This window comes from Moschus berezovskii, chromosome 9, assembly GCF_049115385.1.
Source record: "Moschus berezovskii isolate FMDL1 chromosome 9, NW_MosBer_1.0, whole genome shotgun sequence".
Taxonomy (NCBI): domain Eukaryota; kingdom Metazoa; phylum Chordata; class Mammalia; order Artiodactyla; family Moschidae; genus Moschus; species Moschus berezovskii.
The window spans coordinates 23872587-23895852 of record NC_142468.1 but is presented as its reverse complement, the minus strand read 5'-3'; the positions used below and the strand labels follow the sequence as shown (position 1 = coordinate 23895852).

At 45.1% G+C, this 23266-nt stretch overlaps 1 protein-coding gene across 3 annotated transcripts in view; it reads right to left on the bottom strand.

The window, feature by feature from the left end:
- ZFYVE26 (zinc finger FYVE-type containing 26) overlaps positions 1-23266 on the bottom strand; it is a 67345-nt gene that overhangs the window by 15961 nt on the left and 28118 nt on the right. For all 3 annotated transcript variants that reach the window (XM_055435699.2, XM_055435700.2, XM_055435702.2), the window contains 13 exons: positions 22712-22814; positions 21139-21881; positions 19410-19606; positions 15341-15445; positions 13519-13641; positions 12964-13140; positions 11401-11647; positions 10587-10685; positions 7718-7881; positions 6551-6687; positions 4607-4638; positions 3716-3852; positions 2424-2644 (listed from right to left, as the gene is read on the bottom strand). In XM_055435699.2, the coding sequence (XP_055291674.2) occupies positions 2424-2644; positions 3716-3852; positions 4607-4638; positions 6551-6687; positions 7718-7881; positions 10587-10685; positions 11401-11647; positions 12964-13140; positions 13519-13641; positions 15341-15445; positions 19410-19606; positions 21139-21881; positions 22712-22814 (2485 nt within the window). The remainder of the gene's footprint in view (positions 1-2423; positions 2645-3715; positions 3853-4606; positions 4639-6550; positions 6688-7717; positions 7882-10586; positions 10686-11400; positions 11648-12963; positions 13141-13518; positions 13642-15340; positions 15446-19409; positions 19607-21138; positions 21882-22711; positions 22815-23266) is intronic.

The window sequence follows — 23266 nt, the reverse complement described above, 5'->3', positions numbered from 1 at the left end:
TTCTTGACTCTTGTATCAGATTCTATCATAACCCCTCCATGGATCCTGTCTTGTCCACTGATTTCCCTGGAAAGGGATTCAGGACATGAGTGAGTCTCAACTAGTGGGGGCAGGGCAGGAGACAGTATAGTGTATAAAAGCAAGTTCGGTACCATCATGTACTGGATATGTGTAATAGGCGGTTTGAGCTTCTGTTTTTAAACATTATTTGTCTACAGACTCTTGAGCGTCCCTTGGACTGCAAGGAGATCAAACCAGTCCATCCTAAAGGAAATCAATAGTCATTGGAAAGACTGATACTGAAGCTGAAGCTCCAATACTTTGGCCACCTGATGCGAAGAGCCACCTCACTGGGAAAGATCCTGGTGCTGGGAAAGACTGAGGGCAGGAGGAGAAGGGGATGACAGAGATGAGATGGTTGGATGGAATCATCGACTCAATGGACAGGAGTCTGAGCAGACTCCGGGAGATAGTGAAGGACAGGGAAGTCTGGCATGCTGCAGTCCATGAAGTTGCAAAAAGTTGGACATAGCTTAGCAACTGAACGACAACAATTTGTGTACCAGAAGAAGGTATTTAAAACAGTGGAAAATTACTCTGAAAACCAGGAGTTCTCAATACATGAGATGAATCTATCGTTGTCAGCAACTGGGTACAAGTGCAGCTAATGTGAGGACTCCAGGGTTGGGCAGAAAGAACGTGCACTTTGAAACCACTGCTGTTACGTGTCCAAGAAGCCCATGGCACCTGAGGGTGGATGAGAATCCTACTGAAGCAAAGACCTCCTTAATTTCTGCTTACTTAGCCCAAAGTGGATATTGCCTCCATCTGTACTGGATTTGGAAGGAAGTTTAGGACTTACTATTGAATTTGTTCTGCCTCCCCACAATCTGAGTATCTTTTTTCTCTTAATAAGATTGTATTTCATTTACATTTCTGATATTTGAGAAATATTCAGACATCTCAAGATTTTTGCCATTAACTCTACCTTTTGCTATATGAAATGGTTTCTGTTCTTTGCTTCTCTTCTCCCCCATTTCTGATAAATTGGTATAGTTTTGGTTCTTTACATGGTTATTTAAAAAACTGTATTTAACATATTATATTCCTCTTTTTTTGTCAACTTGAAAAATGATATAGAAACCTTTGTCTCTTCATCAAGGAGTAAAATTAACTCCTATATATTTCCTTCTACTTTCTGTCCCACTTCTTTCTGCCTTTCTCAACCTTCAGGTCTTTGTTAATAAGAATAAAACTGACATTTTTGGCGTATACAGGCTCAGTTCTTAGCCCTTTATATGGGTATAGTACTCACACTTTATCCTTATAACAGCCATATGGAATAAATATCATTATCACCCCCATTTTCCAGAGGAGGAAACTGAGGCCCAGAGTCATCTAAAGTTGAAGTGGTGAAGCTGAGCGTCACTGTACTTGGTGAAACGGTGAGTGTGCAGGCCGGGACTGGGGGCAAGTGTCTGAAGCACTGACGCGCCGAAGAAAATTATGCTCTCTGCTCTGAAATCTGGGTAGGACTGAGTGCTGGGAACACACAACATGAGTCACACATTTGGGTGGTTAAGCTGGGAATTGGGAGTTTTCACTGTCAGGTTAATGGAGGCAGAGCAGGTTGTGCAGAATCCTCCCTTTTCCATAGAGACTTCTATTTTATGACTCATGTTTCTCCTTGGGGTGCAGGGACAGATCAGTCCACAGTGTGCTTCAAAGATCTGTCATCCACAACTCCCTGAGGCCACAGTCTCAATTTGGTCAAGACTAGGCAGAGTTTTGGTTAAGGCTAAGGATACATTTTCCTTGTCTTTTTTTTTTTTTTAATTTTTGGTTGCACTGAGCAGCATGTAGGATCTTAGTTCTCCAACCAGGAATCGAACCTGCACCCTCTGTGGTGGAAGCTCGGAGTCTTAACCACTGTACAGCCAGGGAAGTCCCAGGACACATTTTCTTTAAAAGCCAGAAAGTTCCACAGGGACGAAAGGTGTTCCCCTAAATTAATTTTAATTACAAATTAGCCAGTCTTTCTTTCACACCAGGTATAGCTAGAGAACCTTCCTTGAGGACCCCTCAGGGAAAGGGAAGAATTGTCACGGGAGGGTGAGGAGGATGGCTCGTGGTCTGGTGACGGCATTTCGCCAATGTCAGATAGGATGCAAAACAGTTCAGCACGTCTTGTCAGAGAATGGGGAGGTGCAAACTCACAGTGGGATCAGAAAAAGAAGTTGGATAAACATGTTGTTAGTCACTAAGTTGGGTCTGACTCTTTGGCAATCCCATGTACTACAGCCTGCCATGCCAGAATACTGGAGTGGGTTGCCACTTCCTTCTCCAGGGGGAGTTCACATCCCTGGATCGAACTCGCATCTCATGACCACCAGGTAAAAGAACAGGGACTCACTTCCGCTTACCTGTCACAAAGTGCCAGGTCCTGGCTCTGGCCTGCCTTGACGAACATCATCTTGGCGCTGAAGAGCAGCTGCTTCATGATGTCCGTGAGCAGCCCCGCATCCACCTCGGGGTTGGTGAGCCCCTGGGACAGCCTGCAGCAGTGCTCGATCAGCTGGTGGCCGCAGGCCACGCTGTCCTCATGAAGATTCAGGATGGCAATGCACAGGGAGGCGCTGGGGGCCTGGCCCGAGCAGAAGAGGAGAGAGGCACACCGTGAGTTCAGGGACCAGGTCAGTCTTCAAACGGAGCTGGGGAGGCAGGACTTCTACACGTTCCAGGAAGCCTGAAAAACTCAGGTGGAAGAAGCCAAACTCCCACAGAGCAGAAGTGGAACTAAACACAGTTAACAAAAGCAGAAGTGGAACTAAACCCATTTCAGAAGTTCTAAGTCGTACTCTGGCTGTTAGGTTTTGTCACCTGACTGGGAAGAAGGCAGCTGTGTCCACATGTCACCTACTGCTTGGGAATGTCCAGAGGGGCCCTTCTTTTTCAGTTTACTAGGAGTTCAGGTACTCTTTAATGCTGGTTTGGACAACAGTTGCCTTGCTTGTTTAGCTACCTGGAGAGGTCTCTGCTTCAAGCCACTGGACGCAGTGCTGCTAAAATTCATATTCCTAAAGCATACTCCATGGCCCCTCATGTCTACTAAGTACATATATCTCACTGCAGAGTGTAAGGCCCTACACATAAATAGCCCATTTCAACCTTACCTCTATTAACACCCTGTGTTTCCTCCAAATTAAACCACTTCTAACTCCCCAACTATTTTGGACACCGTGTCTCTGCTTGGATGTTCTAGTTTGGAACTCTTTGCCCTTCCCCTATCCTCACTCCCCTCACAACACCCGAACTTCTGCTTGTCAAACTCCTACCGCACCTCCAAAGCTCATCATAAATGCCACGAAGGCTTTCCTGATTTCCTCTTGTGTATTTCTCAAGCTGTTCCTCATTTTGTGCTTTTAACTGGTTTCCTTGCCTTAGCTTCCATGTGATTACACTGTGAGCAAGTGAAGACCAGCCTGTGTTTGCCCAACTCTGCATTTTCTGCTATGTGACTACACATCATGCGTGTGTGTGTTTTCAGCTGATCAGTCGTGTCTGACTCTTGGCGACCCCGTGGACTGTAGCCCGCCAGTCTCCTCTGTCCATGGGGATTCTCCAGGCAAGAATACTGGAGTGGGCTGCTATTTCCTTCTCCAGACTACACACATCATAAGGAAACTCAAATGACTATCCATTTTATCGCTATTACCTGCTCATAGTAAAATTCACTCCGCACCAGCTCATTTTCCTCCTCATTCAGATCCAAAATCCATTCCACCTCTGCTGCTTTGGGGACTCTCACCACAGCTGAATACGGAGGGCTTTCGCTCTTGGAGCTGTCTGGGGCTGAGAAGACAAATACCATCCGCGTGTCATTCATTGGCAGCAGCTCAGTTAGCCTAGCCAGTGAGCGGCATGAGCTGTCGGCAGATCCCTGCCTGCTAACTTAGAGCTCTTTCTTTCCTTTTGGTCCCTTGTATTTCCTTCAGGAGATCACCTTGGGTACCTCAAACTTTCTTCCCCAGGCATAGACTTGGGATGAGTGTTGCAATATCTGCCACACAACCCTGTTGCTTCATGTGAGAAGCCCTGAAAGGTACATGCTTCCCAAATGGAGGGCTGAGCCACCTAACACTCTAAACCAACCTGCATAAACTACCAATAGTGATTACTAAGGGGAGGGAGGGAGCGTTGGGAGGCAGGATGGTGGTCAAGGGGAACCTAGTGGGAAACAAGGACCCAATTCTTTGGCTACTGGCATTCTCGATGCTGGAAGCTAATGGGCCAGTGTGATAAGTTAATATGATGACAAACCAAGGGAAACAGCCTGATAGAAATGCCAAGAATTTTCTTTGCTCAGCCTATTAGACTGAGTTGCCACTGAGGGTGTCATTTGCAGCAGATATGCTAAAGGAATGGCTAACTTGAGCATAAAAAGGAAAAGTCACAAGGACGGAGCTCCCTGGAGGTCCAGTGGTTAGGACTCTGTGCTTTCACCTCCAAGGGCTCAGGTTCAGCTCCTGGTTGGGAAACTAAGATCTTGCAAACCTGGCAGCATAGTCAAAAAAAGGAAGTCACAGGGCATGTGAGTCAGCCTTACCTTCTGGTTGTCCTAGATTCTCCTCTGGTACACTGGAAACAGAGAAAGAAAAGGCGAGATGCCTGTGAAAACTGAATTCCTCCTCCTCCTTGAGCTTGGTATACAGCACTGACATTTACTATTACTCCACCGAGATTATCAGGGAATCATCCAAAACTCTTCTCTCTCACCTGTCACAGCCAACCACTTAGCATTTCTTGTCGGTTCCATCTCCTGAATACCTCTTTAAATATCCTCACCTCTCTCCTCATCCCTGTCTCAGAGACAGCCCTCATCACTCAATGCTATTGCCTCTGCAGTAGCTTCTCAACTGGTCTCCTTGATTCTGCCAGTCTATTCTCTACTTTGTAGCTATAGCAAGCTTTCAAAAAATGCATTATGTTATGCTTCTGCTTAAAATTCTTTAATAGCTCCTCGGGGTACAAATATTCCACATTTGCAGGTTAGCAGACAAAGCTCCTCATGGTCTGGCTGTCTCTGGAGACCATCTCCTACCACCCATGACCTCTGCTCAACCCATACAAGTCCTATCCACACTGTCACAGGCTTTGTTCAAGTTCAGTTGGTGCCATTAACCACTAAATCCCAATGTCACAGGCCAGAGTCCAAGTCTATCACCTGCATGAGGAGCCTTCTGGTCAACCAATCCCAGCCCATGCTTCCAAAGAGCAAGCTCCAAACCATTGTGCCATTCCCTAGGTCCTCCCAGCTCAGCTGCCAGCCCCTGAGTCTAGAACCTTAGCTCATGACCTACCTATTTACACTTTTCAAAGGACCTGCATTTTCTCCTGTCCCTGACTTTGCAGGTGTTACTCCCACTTTTGGGCACACACTGTTTTGACTTATTTTCTCACCAACTTTTCATCCTCTAAGGAGGCTTAGGCCAAGTGCCACACCCCTGGGAAACTCTCCTGATCACTGAGCTAAGCTGGGTGTGTCTCCATACTGCACTTACCAAAGGGCTCTGTGGTCTGTGTTTTGGCTGTCTTCCCACTAAAATAGGGGCTCCTTAAGGGAAAAGTGATTACTGCTGAGTGATTGCTGAGTGAAAGAATCCTTACTGACTGCTCATTTCAAATCTCAGCAGAAAGATAAACGGGTAATTTCCCTGTCCCCCACCAGGAGGGAGGCAGTGGTAATGCCAGGGTCACAGAAACCGTGGTATAAGCAAGGCACATCTTCCTTTCTGTCAGGTCAGTAATCACCATGATAAACAATGCTAAAAAAGTTCATGTTAAAAGAAACACAAACATGCGTTTGAGGTTGAATTAAGTCATTCATAAAACACAAAGAAGTCAAAGTAATTTGGCTTTTGGATAGCTGCTTTGGCTCATATTCCCATATGCACTTAGTTTTACCCTCTTTTGCTGCTAGAAATAGTGGAAAAAACTGAGCGACACTGAGCTGGCAAAAAACACTTGGCCTGTTTTGCCAGTGGCATGAGCAGTTTCTGAGATTTGTCCCCAGGAGAAGTGTGTGTAGGAAAGTGTGGGGGCTCTCTGAGTCGTGGATAATAAGCCAGAATGATGAGGTCGATGAGAGCTGATGTAAGTGAGGCCCCAACATTTAGTAGGTGAGTGTGTTGTTTTGAGTCCAGCTGAGACCAACTGTGGCTGGAAAAGAGGTTGAGGGTGTTGGCAAACAAAGATCAATGGCCTCAGTTAGGGCACAGGTCAAAGAACCCAGTGCCCTGATCTCAGAACATCACGTGCGAGCTTGCTCTCTGCTTCAACACAGCCCTACTTCCTCTCTCAGACGTCTCTCTGACCAAGGTCAACCATTACACCGCAGGCTTAATGGCATTTCAGTGTGAATGTGAAAAGAAAACTTTCTGTAACTGCTCAGATTTGAGATGCTCTCCCTCATGAGACTCGTAGGTACGTCAGGACCCAGGGGAGGGTGCACTGGTCAACAGCGGCAGTGGCCCTGCTGCAGGACACTCACTCTTTGTTGAAGTAGCTATAGCACTGGTCACACACGCGGGTAGGGTTCTCTCGGCAGCCTTCCACTAGCATTTTCTTGGTGGAGCAGGAACTGCACACCAGCCGGCCACAGCGGCGACAGTGATGACGCCTGTTGAACTGAGGAGTGTCATTGGAAAGAGAAAGGGAGGAGAAAATGAGATGGCCGGACCTGTGAGCAACCTGTCAATCCGTTTATCCTTGGAATGAGCCACCTGCGACTCGCTAAGATGATCAGGTGCTTGGGCCTCTGTTGAGAAAGAACACACTAATCCTTGCCTTCACAAAGCTGACATTTAAAGATGTCTCTCATTTGATGGGCAAAGATGCCCAAGTCATAGACAGTTTTGCAAGAGCTTCTGACAAGCCCTACCTGTCTGTGGAGGAAACGTGTGAAGACAGAACAAAAAGCAGTGGGGAAAAAGTGACTTTCCGAGCCAGTGAGGAACACACTTCTACAAGGTATGGATGATGATGAAAAAGTGTCCTTTTTTCAAGTGTTTTACAAATACTGCCTTATTTCATCATAAGATGTTGATAGACATTTTATACGTTTTTTATAGAAGAGGAGGAAACAAATACAGAGAAATTACACCATCATCATTTTCCCACATGCTGAGCTATTGTGCCAGTCAGGTGCTGTGCTCAGTGTGGTAACACGTGTTACTGTAGTTACTGCTTATGAACCAAGTAATACATCATCTCCAGGTTACAAGGGAGCATCTGAGATGAAAAGATTAACAGTCACATTGCAAGTAAGAAGAGGTAGGGCTGGGATGAGAACTGAAGTCCTCTGGCTCCAGCACTTAAAACCATTACCAGGTCACCTGTCTTACTGCAAAAGACACGAGAGCTGGAAATGAGATGTTCTGATGTTTGGTCACTCCTTCTGCAATACCTCTGCCTCTTTTCATTTATTTCATAAGAAAGGCAGAGATTTAGAATTTAAGGCTACTCAATAGTGGGGGACAGTCTACCCTCTAGCTGAACTCAGAAAATACATCCTGGTCAGGTCAAAGATAAACCCAGTGCCTTAGACCTTCTGAACACACCCTCTCCTCCTGGGGACAGAAGGTGACTATAAACGCAGGCTCATGAAGGAGAACTTTCATTTCTCCCGCAGGCGAAGCTGGAGACAGACAAGACTTACCATGGTGAAGCGCTCCCGGCAGCAGACCATGCAGACGCTCTCACTCTCATCCGGGACCCACTGGTGCCTGGCAGGGGGTGTCGCTGGGGGCACAAACTCCAGTGGCAGCTGACTCTGGGGGAAGTTCCTCTCCCTCAGGCTCGGGGAATGTACAGTGGAGACACCTGGGAGTCAGAGCCAGAAGTCAGAGTAAAAGGTGATTAACAGTCAAGCTGATAAATGACAAAGGAATGAGAGAATTAGAACTGTACCATTTTACAAAGCCTCCTAATAGCACAGCTCCAATTAATGATCATCGATGGCTGATTGCCAAAAGAGCACTGTGTGGGACTTCCCTGGTGGTCCAGTGGCTAAGACTCTTGGCTCCCAATGCAGGGGGCCTGGGTTCAGTTCTTGGTCAGGGAACTGGATGCCACATGCCACAACTAAGACCTGGAATAGCCAAATAAATATGTCATGTTTCTGAACTTGGTGATTTACAGAAAAAAAGAGCATTGTGCATTTCCTGATGGAAGGCATAAGACTGCCTATCAAATATACTAGCCAAAAAACATTGAGCCTGAATCAAATCAAGCTTCTAGGTCTATTCTATTTACAGGGTACTGGAAATGTAGGGGAGGAGACCCAGATTACCACAGGATGACAGTCAACAAAACCAGAGTGTGAGAAGCTCTATGGGACAAGTGAACCAGTTTCCTTCACAAATAAAAAAAGAGGTAGAGGAAAAAAGAGGGTACGGAAACCTATTGATTAAAAGATTCTTATTAAGAGAGAGTTTAGTCAAATGCCATGTGTGGACATTATTTACATCCTGATTCTAGAAATACCAGTTCTAAAAAAATTCCTCATGAGATTACTGGGGAAATCTGAATATTGACTGGATAGTTTATAATAATAAGCAATCATTAATTTGGTTTTAGGTATGAGAATGATGTTATGGTTTTGTTTTATACATGTCCTTACCTTTCAGAGATATACACTGTTTTTTTTTTTTTTTTTTTTTGGGCCATGCCATGCAGCTTGTGAGATCTCAGTTCGCTGACCAGGGATTGAACCCAAGCCATAGCTATGAAAGCCCTGAACCCTAACCATTACACCACCAGGGAACTCCCGAGATAGACACTGTTTTATTTATGAACAAAATGGTATGATATCTGGGATCTGTTTCAGAATAATCCAGTAGAGGGACAGGGGTACAGATAAAACAAGAATGGTCATACTCAGATGCTAAATATTGCAACTGAGTAATAGGTACGTGACACTTCATTACACTGTTCTCTCTACTTTGGTGTACTGGAAATTTTCTATAATAAAAAATAAAGAAAAAATTAAGTACACCAAAGCTGCTCAGGCTGCCTTATGCAGATTTGTGCAGCTGCTCATATCCCTGTATACCTGAGCTCTTCTGTCAGGTCTGCTGATTATCCTGAAGCATGGCTCCTTCTCAAAGTTGGGCCACAAAATGCCACTTTACTTTATGGTATCTAAGGAGAAGGATGGTATGGTACCTAGCAGAATGATGTTGGCAGGTCACAGAAAAAGAGAACTGGAAACACAGTGACTCTTAGCAGCACCCAAGAGAAGAGAGATTGTTGACCTCTCCCAGGAGCCTGTTCTCCTGACTGTTGGCAAAACAAACACTTGCTGAGCCTCTTCTGAGTGCAGGTCATTGGGCAAAAGTCAGGAGATTGGAGTGGAGGGGTGGTGAAAAGGGGTGACCGAGAACTGGCAGGAGACTTCAAAGACCTTGCACCCTGTGTGGGTGACAGACATAAATAACTACCTGTAGGACAGGGTGAGAATGAACATGACAACTAAATAGGTCGATCCTCCTTATTAGTAGATTCCATATTTGTGAAGTTGCCTACTTGTTAAAATTTACTTTTAACTTCAAAATTGGTATTTGCATTGCTTTTGTAGACATACATAGAGTGGTGAATAATTTGAATTGCAGGCTTGTTATTATGCAGGTTCTCATTTACAGTTGAATAAGGTCATGTTTTGCTTTCTTATTTCAGCTCTCATACAGAGCAGACCAGAGAATGGAGCCAGTAGAGGACAGTACGGCACGGAGTACAAGAAGCTCACTTCTGGGGATGGTTGGACAGGGTTTGAATCCCAAATGCTCAATATGCACTCGTGGATGGGGTGACTTCAGGCAAGTCACTTTAACTCTCTGAGCCTCTTTTTCTCTTTTGTACAATAAAGAAAATAGAATCTACTGGGATGAACTGTTTTCAGTTTGAGATTATAATGTATGTAAAATGTGTGTATATGTATATATTTATATATATGTGTGTATACATACAAGCAAACACACACATACAAGCATATTTTCCCTAGGAGCAATGGTTCTGCTGCTGCTGCTGCTAAGTCACTTCAGTCGTGTCCGACTCTGTGTGACCCCATAGATGGAAGCCCACCAGGCTCCCCCGTCCCTGGGATTCTCCAGGCAAGAACACTGGAGTGGGTTGCCATTTCCTTCTCCAATGTGTGAAAGTGAAAAGTGAAAGTGAAGTCGCTCAGTCATCTCCGACCCTTAGCGACCCCAGGGACTGTAGCCTACCAGGCTCCTCCATCCATGGGATTTTCTAGGCAAGAGTACTAGAGTGGCTTGCCATTGCCTTCTCCGGGAGCAATGGTTCAGTATTTGCTAATTCATTGTTTGTGGACTCTTCACAGATATACTACTGCAGATAATAAGAATCGTTCACATGCTGAGTTTTCTGGGATATACAAAGCTGGAACAAATCAACAAAATCTATAAGAATGTTGTGACTGGAAATGAAAAAAGCAGCAAAAGAATCAGAAAATCAGAGTAAGGCAAGACTGAACTGAAAAGTGGGTAACTCTCAGAACTCATGCTTACCAGGAGCAGTAGCAGAAGAGAACTCGACTGATGGTGGCCTAGACAAGGCCTCGAGGTCTGAAGCCTGACTGACAGTCTCCTGGAGGTGAATCACAGAGTCTGCAGGGAAGGAAAGTGTTGACAGATCATTCGACCATAAACAAACCTTACCTGTTTTGCTAGGAATTTAGTTCAAAGCCCTGTTGGTTTCACTGTCATCCCCTGAGTCTACCAGGCATGCCAAGAATGACCGAAGGACGTCAAAGACAGTCATAAGCATGCTTCTCAAACGCCTCAATAAATAAACTATGTTAGGCATGTGAGATAAGCTATGTAGACACTAGGATTCTACAAAATAAATCTAAAGATGTCCAGAGGGAAGCGGAAGATATTTAAGTGATAGTCCTGGAGGGTAGGGAGTAAGAAAAAAAAAAAGCTGGCTGGGAACATTAGCCCTCATTTATTTCCTTGTCTTCATTCTATTAGAGACTGAGTCAGCTCACATACTAGTGACATCTGATGTGACCCTGGGAACAGTCCTCAAATCAAAATGATGGCACTTAAGAGCCCATCGCACCAAGGCTAGACAGAGACCACTCTCAGCACGTTTTGTTTTCTGAACCTTTCTGTTATTATGCACATCATTTCATTCAGGTTAGCCTGCCACTTCCTCCAAGACTGAGATCTCTCCTATACAAAAGAGCTCTCTCTCCTGAAGCATATCCTCTCATTCTCTACCAACTCAAAATCGTAAAAGAGGAGAAATGAAAACTAAGGGTGGAGCACGGTATTTCCTTCTCCATGAAGAACCCCCACTGAGCATGCTGGCCGTTACCTGAGCGTTTCTCCCGCAGAGGGTATGGGAAATCCAGGGCTTTTCCCGCATATCTGGAAAGCAGTGAGTCCACCTCGTCCGTGGTGAAGCCAATCTCCTGGCCGGCCAGCAGCTGGCGCAGGGTCTGCACGGCCACAGTGGCCCAATCCACTTTCATGTTCATGAGCAGCTGCTCCAGCATGAGCAGGGGGTTAGAGGACAGGTGGGAGTAGCTGGCCCGGTGCTGCTCGGGCAGGGTCAGCAGGACCTGGGAGTGGGGTAGAGCCCCAGTGTGAAGGAAACAGGATATGAATTTCAGAAGAAAGTCAAGATTCTCACGGGGAAGTGGGAAGGGTATCTGGGACCAATGGGCTCTTGGTCAGCTGGCTGGGAGTCTTTTAGAAAGGAAGTAAGGCTGGACTCCTAGCTAAAACCTCCAGGTGGTAATCAAGATGAGGGGAACTTTCTCTGGAAAAGTTCAGATAGTAAATATTTCAGACTTTATAGGCCATAAGGTCTTTTTGGAATCTACTCAACTGGTAAATGAGTGTACATGCTTGTGTTTCAATAAAACATGATTTATAAAAGCAGGCAGAGGACTGGATTTGGCTCACAGGTGCTGATCTCCTAACCCCCAGCCTAGACCAACCAGGCATATTTGACCTCTGCCTGATCCTTAAAGTCACCGTTCCGTCCTTCTCAGGCTTTGCTAGAATAAGCAATATAAGGTGGACTAAACCTGGCACCTCCAGGGTCCTACAGGTGAATGATGACTCTAAATTCTTCCTAGGGGTTCTTATCACTGGGCTTGAAATGTTCACTGGCTCTGATCATTGCCAATCTTCAAAGATTCCACTCAGGCACAGTATATCCAAAAAGAGAAAAACTGGATCATCCTCTTTAGGATCATTATACATGGTTGACCTCTTAGCAAGTAGGCTGGTGGTCAAGTTCATGGCTCTACCAGCACTGGTTCTATTCATGTGGTGCGTTCTATACTCAGGGGACAGTATGACTGCCAATCATAATCATTATCAGAGAGTTAGAAGGCCTTATCTTTTCCTAAACACTACTCCACTGAAATTAGCTCATAATTTCTTCTACTAGGTTACACATCAAGTTAACCTACTAGGTTAACTACTAGGTTATCCCACTGCACAGACAATTGACCTCTTTCCTTTAGCACAGAGTAGCTTTAAGGATTTAAAGCAGCAGTTTTAAATCCTCACATCAGAATCCTCTGGAAAACAGGCAGGCCCTGTCCCAAAAAGTTCAGTTGTAAATACTCTAGGGTGGGGGTCAACTACTACTATTTTTAGAAAGTCCAGGTGATTCTAATTCATGGTCAGAATTTAGAAGCCTTGATATGGCAGATGTCAGGCAAAGCATACAGAGAACAGGAGGACCATAAAATTCACTTTTGAGGCAGAGCAGTAGGCAATGCTAAGTTCTAAGGGATATGGTGGGCTATTAGGGTCAAGATTTTGTATAGCACAGGCCAAGGAAGGCAGATGCCTGGAAGAGCAAGCTCTGAAGTGGGAGCTGGACCATCATGCTTTCCTGACAGCCCCTCCTCCTCCTGACCTTGGATCCCATGTACAGTGCCTGGATTTCACGGTGTCGGTCAGCGGTCAGTTCTCCATAGAAGTGGGTGGTGAGGTAGTTGGCCAAGAAATGAGAAGTGGCCAAGCTAGGGTGCTGGTCGAGGGACTGCTCTGTGACCTCAAGGCACATGGTGGGGTCGGGAATTCTTTGTAGAAGCTGTTGCAGGAGGAAGGTAGAGGAGAAAGGTGAGGCCCGTAGAAGAACTCTTAGTCCTTGTTTTGAGAACAGAATCTTTCGGTTTATTCACCTTGGATTAACCCTTTCTCTGCACTCATTTTTTTCCCCCACCACCCCTTAGCTTCACAAATGATGGCTTTGACAGGACCAAAGATCAGCAGGATATTGGACCCAGCTGCCCACCTGGCACCTAATGCAGGGTTGGCATTTACAGGCAGGGTGACTATAACCAGCTCATGGAGGAGCAGATCTGAGACTGTGAGTGCTCTGAATGGGATCCAGTAGGAACAGAACCATCCGATTCGACCAACCTTCGCATCCCTCCCAAAAGAAAACTGGGAAGAGTTGGAGGCTTACCTGCAGAGCCTTTTCATGATCTCCTCTTTCTAGAAGGTGGAGGAGATGCTTCTGATGTAGGTTGATTAAATGTTCTCTTGGAATAGGGTAGAGGCAGCCCCACTCCTCACACAACTCATACTCCTGGAAGGAAACACACATGCCTTCAACCCCTTAAAATCCCGGCCGTGTCACTCATTCAACTCTTGCCTGGTTATTCTCAGCAGTCCTGAATCTGCCAAAGCCCCAGGACAGCTTGGGACGTGTTGATGGGAACTTAGTTGTGGGATTAAAGTGGGATCATAAAGGACTGGAATTGGCAAGGTAAGTTCTGAAAATGGTGCAAGTAGGCAGCTAAAGATGTCCTTTTCCTCTTAGCTCAACTGTAAAAAAGAAACAGATGACATACAGCCGCTAACGCTTGGTGTCAGTGCCGGGAAGATACTAGGGAAGTGGGAAGACTGAGAGGACTGTCAAAGGAGACAGCGCCTACTCAGCTCTGACTGTTGCCATAGGACTCTGCAGGCCCAGTGCTGCCAGAGTTCAAAAATTTTCAAAAAAAATTTTGAGGGCTTCCTTGGAGGTCCAGTGGTTAAGACTCCACACTTTCACTACAGGGGACATGGGTTCAATTCCTGGTCAGGGAACTAAGATATCTCTCACATGCTTTGCGGCATGGCCAGAAAAAAAAAAAAAATTACAAAAACATTTTTTTTTTAATTGAAAAATCTCCCTATTTTCCAATGCTGGCAATGAAATCAATATGAAAAGCTAAAAATTCTGCAGACCACTACTGCACAGGCCAAATAAACACGTTGGTGTTGGATTCCATTGATATCAACCCTTGTTACTCCCAGCATCCCCACCCCCAATTTGTGAGCTCTGGATTAAAGTTTCAGAGAGTGGAATTCTCAGAGCTACGTCTGAGTATTCTATGGTGGCATCTGGAAGGCTCTCCCCAAAACTCTGCTTGGGGCCACCTTCTTCAGGATGTTCCCTTGTCGCTCAGGCTACATTAGATGTTCACAGGGAGGGCACCACCCTGTGGCACCATCACAGTCTGGGCTTGCTTCTGTCACTTGGTATATCACAATCACCTAGGGATATGTCTCACATTGACCCCCACCCTCGCCCCGACCACCGCCTTCCCAAAATAATGAGTTGCGCAAAGGCAAAGGCAAAGGCTAAGCTTAATGACCTTTGTTTCACCACTATCTAGCACAGTGGTCAATAAAGGTTTCCTGGATGAGTCAGCACCTGAATAAATATATCTACATTTTGATCTACGATATATATCAGCTCCTTAAAGGGTAAAGAAAAAATTTACTCAGCACTCAATGTCCAACAAACACATGGAAAGGTAGTTAAGGTCATTAGTAATCATGACAACGTAAATTAAAACAATGATGAGATACCATCTTATTGGCAAAGAGTAAAAAGCTGGACAATGTCAAAATTGCCAAGAAGATGGAGCAATAGAGATTGTGAGTGGGAGAATAAGTGGGCCAGAACAATGTGGTAACATCTTAGTAAAGGTGAGGATGCTCATGCCTCGTGATGCAGCAGTTCCACATTGAGTATGTATTCTGTACCTACTGTGAGCAGTGTAGGAAATCTCATGTATGAAAACAAGGGTGATAGTTCAAAAGCGTTAACTGTCTTATTCTATACACTTCTCTGAATGCTGGTAAGTTTCACATGCATAAAAAAGAGAAAAAACAGTGTTATGTAATTACAGAAAAAGATGTGAACCTTGACATATGGAAAGGAGTCTACCTAACTGGCTAAGGAGGGGCAAATCTAGAAAGAGGAGGAAGGAGAATAGTACCCAGGAAAACGGTACCTTGGCTTCCAGAATCAGGTTCATGACAGTTGATGGGTCCTCAGCACAACAGTTTCTCAGGGCCTGCCAGTCACACCACACGGGGGTAGACTGCAAACCTAGAATCTAAGGAAAGACAAGAAAAGCTATCAAACCACACTGTAGTTTCTCTGTCCAGGAACTAGTCATTGGAGTTTCCAGGGATGGGCCATCCCCAGGTCTCTGGACCACACTTGCCAGGAGAGACACGGAATAAGAACCAAAGGGACAGAGTGTTTGGAGGGATGAGCGAACTGATCCGGCAAGTATAACCAAGGAGCCAAGATTTGGAGTGGGGAGGCCACAACTGTAGGACAGTTCTCAGAGGCTTCTGAACTCCTCTGCAGCTTGTTCAGTCTTCTGGGGTCACTTGTCCCTTGCGCCTTCATCTCAAAACTCTATCCAGGTTATTCTTCTGGCTTGAATGCTCTGTGGGATCACCCTTCAGGTAGCATTTTAGCTCAGCATGAAAATTGCTGAGGAAGAGTGGGAAAAAAATCTTTTTCACTTGCCATTTTCACTTTCCCTGGTTGCGCTCTGGACTCTCATTACCAGTACACTTGGAAAGATTAGCGTATAGCTAAATAGCATACAGCATGTAGCTGTATCACGTAAATCTATCTCCCTAAGCCTCTTGATCTTGAATATAACACATGCATCACAAGAACCTTTCACTTGAAAGGTTGAACTGAAAGTGAAATTTATCCCTTTCAAAATGGCTATAGTTATAGTGAAGAGTTTTCATAAAACATGATCCACTGAAGGAGGAAATGGCAAACCTTGAGGAAATTTTTACCTTGAGAACCCCATGAACAGTATGAAAAGGCAAAAAGATATGACACTAGAAGATCAGAAGGTATACAATATGCTACAAGGGAAGAGTGGAAGGCAATTACTAATAGATTCAGAAAGAATGAAGTGGTTGGGCCAAAGTGGAAATGACGCTCAATTGTGGATGTGTCTGGGGATGAAAGTAAAGTCCAATGCTGTATACAGCAACACTGCACAGGACCCTGAAATGTTAGGTCCTGAAGCAAGGTAAACTGGACATGATCAAGCAGGAGATGGCATGAGTGAACACTGACATCTTAGGAATCAGTCAACTAAAATGGATGGGAATGGGTGAATTTAATTCAGATGACCATTATGTCTACTACTGTGGGCAACAATTTCTTACAAGAAATGGAGTAGCCCTCATAGTCAACAAAAGAATCCAAAATGCAGTACTTGGGTACAGTTTCAAAAATGACAGAATGATCTCGATTTGTTCCCAAGGCAAACCACTCAATATCATAATAATCCAAGTCTAAGCCCCAACTGCTAATGCCGAAGAAGTTGAAGTTGACTGGCTCTATGAAGACCTATAAGACCTTCTACAACTAACACCAATAAAAGGTGCCTTTTCATCATAGTGGATTGGAATGCAAAAGTAGGAAGGCAAGAGATACCTGGAGGAACAGGCAAGTTTGGCTTTGGGGTACAAAATGAACCTGGACAAAGGCTAACAGAGCTTTGCCAAGAGAACATAATTACCCTTTCCCAACAACCCAAGAGATGACTCTACACATGGGGATCACCAAATGGTCAACACCGAAATCAGATTATGTTCTTGGCAGCTGAAAATGGAGAAGCTCTATACAGTCAGGAAAAACAAGACCGAGAGCTGACTGTGCTCAGATCATGAGCTCCTTATTGCAAAATTCAGGCTTAAATTGAAGAAAGTAGGGAAAACCACTAGGTCATTCAGGTATGACCTAAATCAAATCCCTTATTATTATACAGTGGAGGTGACAAATAGATTCAAGGGATTAGATCTGTTAGACAGAGTGCCTGAAGAACTATGTACAGAGGTTTGTAACACTGTACAGGAGATGGTGACCAAAACCATCCCCAAGAAAAAGAAGTGCAAGAAGGCAAAATTCTTAAAGAGATGGGAATACCATACCACCTTACCTGTTTCCTAAGAAACTTGTATGTGGGTCAAGAAGCAACAGTTAGAATTGGACTTGAAACAATAGCCTGATTCAAAATTGGAAAAGGAGTATGACTAGGTATGAAGAGTACATCATGTAAAATGCTGAGCTGGATGAATCACAAGCTGGAGTCAAGATTGCTGGGAGAAATATCAACAACCTCAGATATGCAGATGATACCATTCTAAATGGCAGAAAGTGAAAAGGAACTAAAAAGCCTCTGGATAAAGATGAAAGAGGAGAGTGAAAAAGCTGACTTAAAACTCAACATTCAAAAATCGAAGATTATAGCATCCGGTCCCAGTACTTCATGGCAAATAGAAGGGAAAAAAGTGGAAACAGTGACAGAATTTATCTTCCTGGTCTCCAAAATCACTATGGACAGTGACTGCAGCCATGAAATTGCTTCTTGGAAGAAAAGTCATGACAAACCTAGACAGCATATTAAAAAGTAGAGCTATCACTTTGCCAACAAACGTCCGTATAGTCAAAGCTATGGTTTTTCCAGTAGTCAGGTACAGAAGTGAGAACTGGACCATAAGGAAGGCTGAGTGCCAACAAATTGATGTTTTTGAATTGTGGTACTGGAGAAGACTCCTCAGAGTCCCTTGAACTGCAAGGAGATCAAATCAGTCAATCCTAAAGGAAATTAACCCTGAATATTCCTTGGAAGGACTGATGCTGAAGCTCCAATACTTTGGCCACCTAATGTGAAGAGCTGACTCACTGGAAAAGACCCTGATGCTATGAAAGATTGAAGGCAAAAAAGAGAAGGGGGTGGCAGAGGGTGAGATGGTTAGATAGCATCACTGACTCAATGGACATGAATTTGAGCAAACTCCCCTAAAGGACAGGGAAGCCTGGTGTGTTGTAGTCCATGGGGTCACACAGAGTCAGACATGACTAAGTGACTGAACAACAGCAACACTGAAATTTAACTGAAGTTTAAAATAATCTTTAAAGAAGACAGAGATTAAATTCTATAAAAACTCTTGACCACCACCAGCAAAAAGACACCATATACATAAACTGTACACAAAGCTCAAATATACAGGGATTCCTTGGGGATACTGCGGGTTTAGTTCCAGACCACGACAAGTGAATATTATAATAAAGTGAGACACACGAATTGTTTGGCTTCCTAGTGCAAATAAAGTTATGTTTACATTATACTGTAGTCTATAAATTGTGCATTGTCTGAAAAATGCACATGCCTTAAATATTTTATTGCTGAGCCTTCATCCAGGTTTTATCTTTTTGTGACAGCAACATCAGAGTTCACTGATTACAGATCACCATAACAAATATAATAATAATGAAAAAGTTTGAAATACTGTGAGAATTCTCAAAATGTGACACAGAGACATGAAGAGAGTAAATGCTATTGGACAAATGGTGCCAAGAGACACTCAATGCAGGGTTGCCACAAATCTTCAATTTGTAAAAACGTAGTATCTGCAACAGAGAAGGCAATGGCAAGCCACTCCAGTACTATTGCCTAGAAAATCCCATGGATGGAGGAGCCTGGTAGGCTACAGTCCCTGGGGTCGCTAAGGGTCGGACACGACTGAGCGATTTCACTTTCACTTTTCACTTTCACACATTGGAGAAGGAAATGGCAACCCACTCCAGTGTTCTTGCCTGGAGAATCCCAGGGTCAGGGGAGCCTGGTGGGCTTCCGTCTATGGGGTCACACAGAGTCGGACACGACTGAAGTGACTTAGCAGCAGCAGCAGCAGTATCTGCAAAGTGCAATAAAGCAAAGTGCAGCAAAAAAAAGAAAGGAATGCCTACACATAAAAAAGATGCTGTTCAGACTGTAGAGCATCATTCCAGTGTTAATCTTGTTGTGATTTTTAATCCTTATCTGACACATATATATTTAAAATCATAGGAGTCAATAAAATAGGAACCAGATAAGAGATTCTATCGATATTCACCTAAGAACAGAAGCTAGATACAGAGAAATAGCCAGGCCTAGATTTTGTTTCTTAAAATCCACCATCACATGAGAACAGGCTGGAGCTGGTAACAGGGTAAGAAGCCTATTTCCTTTCTCCTGATGCCAGGTCCTATACCTTCTGATACACCTGCAGCTCCACGAGCTTTCTCCGTAGCTCACACTCCAGCCCATCTTGGACAGCTGTATCTGAAAGGCAGTAGGCCAGGATCTCCAGGCACCACTCCAGGGGCCACCGGTCCACAAACTGCAGTGTTAGCTGACTTCTCAGACACGCATCCTTCACAGCAAACAGGTACTGCCAACCTTCTTTGTCTACAAGACAAAAAGATATTCAGCAAGCCTGGCACGGGAGCTCAAGAGTCCAGGTTACTTCTTAAGAGAAGGGCTGTGTTCAGTTTCACAAAACAGAAGTTGGGAGAATCCTGAAGATCCAACTGGCCCGAATTAGTTTTTACACTTGGAACAATTCTATGATGAGGACAGATGCTATATCTTGTTTCTTGTTATGCAAATGAAATCAAAGTCATGGGAGTTTCTGAAGAGAGAGGAGGAGGAAAGGAGAGAGGAGAAAGGAAGGAGAAAAGGGAGAAAGAATGAAAATAGAGAAGACAGAAGAACACATGAGGAGCTCCACGGTTTGGCAAGCTGCATACACAGCACCGTTTCAGACTCAACTTGTCAGCAGAACTTTCGGTTTTCCCTGTAATTTCCATGCTGTTTCCTACATTACAACTTGAAAGTTATTGCAGGCAAATTAGGTGTTTTTTTTTTTTTTTTTTACTGTTGTTTTTACTTAGAAGTTCACACTCCCACATCACAGAGCTGAAACACAGACTCCAAGCCATTAAGACCTCGGAGCCAGTCAGTGGATTTCTCCACCTTCTCAAGGAAGGATTTTTTCATTTCCATAAAGAAGCCAAGGACCCACCCACAGCCTGTCTGGCTCTTGCTCCCCCTAGTGGAGGGCTGAAGGTCACCACTCTCACCTCTGGGTACACGTCAGTCTCTGGGGAGCTTTTATAGTAGGAGTTGACTAATAGGCCCCTGTGTGTGTGTGTGTTTTAAATAATTAAAAAAAAATCATTTATTTATTTACTCTTGAGTGCACTGGGTCTTTGTCACTGCCCAGGCTTTCTCTAGTTGCAGTGAGCAGGGGCAACTTTCTAGTTGTGGTGTGCAGGCTTCTCATTGCGGTGGGCTCTAGAGCACAGTTGACCACCTCAATAGTTGTGGTCCCATGGGCTCTGTTGGGCTCTGCCAGCAGGTGGGATCTTCCTGGATTAGGGATCAAATCAGTGCCTCCTGCATTGGCAGGTGAGTTCTTTACCACCAGGGAAGCCCCTTAGGGTCTGTTTTTATAAAGATTTACTAGAAGACAGCCAAGCTTGCTTATTTATGGTCTGTGGCTGATTTCATGCCATAATGACAGATTCGAGTGGTTGCCACCAAGCCTGTAGAGCCTACAAAGCCCTTTACAGAAAAACTTTCCTGACAGCTCTTTTAAAGCAAACACTTGCCTGAACCTTATCATGGGCTTCTGGAAATGGGGCTCAGATATTTGTAGTCTATAACATTTGCCAAAGATTCTGATATGCAGGGTTGAGAACACTGGTTATGAGTGCCTGCCCTAAAGTTTGATGGGCTTGGGTTCTAAGCTCTGCTCCACCACTGACTATCCTGGGCAGTTTCCCTCGCTCTGGGCCTGGCTCGCCTCTCTGTATCATCAGACCATGGTGGCACCTTTTCTCTAGAGTTCCTGTGAGGATCAGACGTGATGATCCACTCGGTGAATGCTCAATGTTATTACCATTAGCTGAAGGAGGGAGACACAGCTTTCTGCTCACCACAAGCCGCCGCACAGCTCAAGACTGCATCCTGTATGCTGCTCAAGTCATCCACATCTTGTCCGTACACATTAGTGAGCTGAAGGGCCCGGCGCCAATCTCTAGCCACCAGGGCTTCCTCGAAGGCCTCGGTGAGCACGTCCAGGGCAGTGGGAGAATGGAGGCCTAGGAGGACGGTAGAGAGACTGGCCCGGCCACAGAGACTCGCGGCCAGACTCTGCCCCTGATCGGAGGACCCTCGGAGGGGTTCCCAGGCAGCCAGGAGGGAGGCCTCCAGCAGAGGGAACTGTTCCAGGAGGCGTTCACACTCCCGGGCTACCTGCTCGGCTGTCAGAGGCACTTCCCTGCGGCCACGAAGCTCCTTCCATGACAAGGTGGGCTTGGTGACCTTTGACCCCCGGGAAGCCCCCAGACAGGCCACGGTAGCCAGCAGCTTCGAGCGGGATTTCAGAAAGGCCAAGGCGGAGGAGGTAAGGGCTGGGGGTGATGAATCCCTCGGGGAGGAAGGGGGCTTTCTTTCCAGTGTGGGGTTCTCAGTTGACTTCGGGCTCAGCATGGAAAGTGGGAGGTCATCCAGGCAGCGGGAGGTGTGCAGCTGGGCCAGGGTGCCCAGGCGGGTCAGAAGGGCTGACATCTGCTGGCTCTGCCTGGATGAGCAGAGGGTGAGGGGCTCGCAGCAGCAGTTGACAATGACCTGCGGCACGCTCAGGCTCAGACCTTCTTGGGCCAGGAGGGCTGCCAGCCTGGAGGGAGAGAAGCAGAGGGCATGCAAGGCCTGAGTGCCTGGGCACCATCACTCAATCTCCAAATTTCTTTATGTTTAAACAAACAGAGGTAAACGCAGACTCTCTGTTTCCCCTTATCCCCCTCCTCTTTTTAACTCAAAAGGCAGCCTATTAGACCCAATGCCCTGCCCCTTGCTTTTTTACTTAATAACACATCTGGTAGATCTGTCCATATCTACAGAGAGGCCCCTCATTCTATTTTTTTTTAATAGCGACACAGCATTCCATTATGTGGAGGAACCTGAATTTAACTAGTCTCCTATTAGTGGACGATGGCTATGACATACAAAGTTGTGATAAAATGACTTAGTACATACAGCATTTTTCATATGTATAATAAAGCTTCGGGATAAACTTCCTGGTGTGGACTGCCAAAAATGTCAAAAATGCGGATCGTCGTTTTAGTGGACATGGACAAACTGCTTTCCCACAGGGGCTGTACCAATTTATATCCTGCTGGTAATCTGTGAGAATGTTTGTTTTCCTACAGCCTAGCCAACTAATTGTGTTATCAACGGTTTGGATTTTTGCCTACTCTTAAGTAGAGTCACCTCTTAATTTTATTTATTTTTAATCTGATTTTAACCCCTTTATTTAGATGTGGATAGGAAGAAACAAGGCACACTGAATTTTAATGAAGCCAGCATAAGAGTAACTGCAAATTAATGGAAAAGTTGAAGAAATCCCCCTTCCTGTACTGAACTCAAACACAGCTCCACTGAGCCCTTGGTTTCCTTGATGAAACAGTTAGGAAGGCCAATGCCTGACACTCACGGGGCGGCTCCTACCTGTCTGGGGGTACTTGTCGCTCAAGCAGGAGGTGTGACACCAGTTGGGAAGAGCTTTGTTGCAGGAGAACAAAGGGGTTTCCTACCTTGACCTCCACATGATCTGCAAAAGTAAAGAGAGTGATCTTTGCACCACTGACTGCAACACTCAGAGCCCTATTTTCCAGAATCACCAACAAAAAAATAGTGTCAAAATTACACGGAAAGTCCTTTCATTGGTATTTTTCTGGGTAAAAGGTATTCTTGACACGATGCTGACCACAGGTTTATCTACGCCTTACCACTGTTCTAGAGACTTCCAACCACAGACACACTTCAGTGAACAGGTCTAGCCACAAATACCAATTTCTGCTCCCTTCCATGTGACTGAAGTGCAGGTAATACTTGCTCTGTGGACTCGAGTAAGCATCTGGCATTTTAAACAAAGACTCAATTCCTCTTCTCAGTCCTTACACCCACAGTAGATCGGAGATCTGAGAGAGTATTTTTGAGTCATTAATGCCATCAAAATGTACTGAATACTCTCATGTGCTGTACCTGTACGAGGCATCAGGG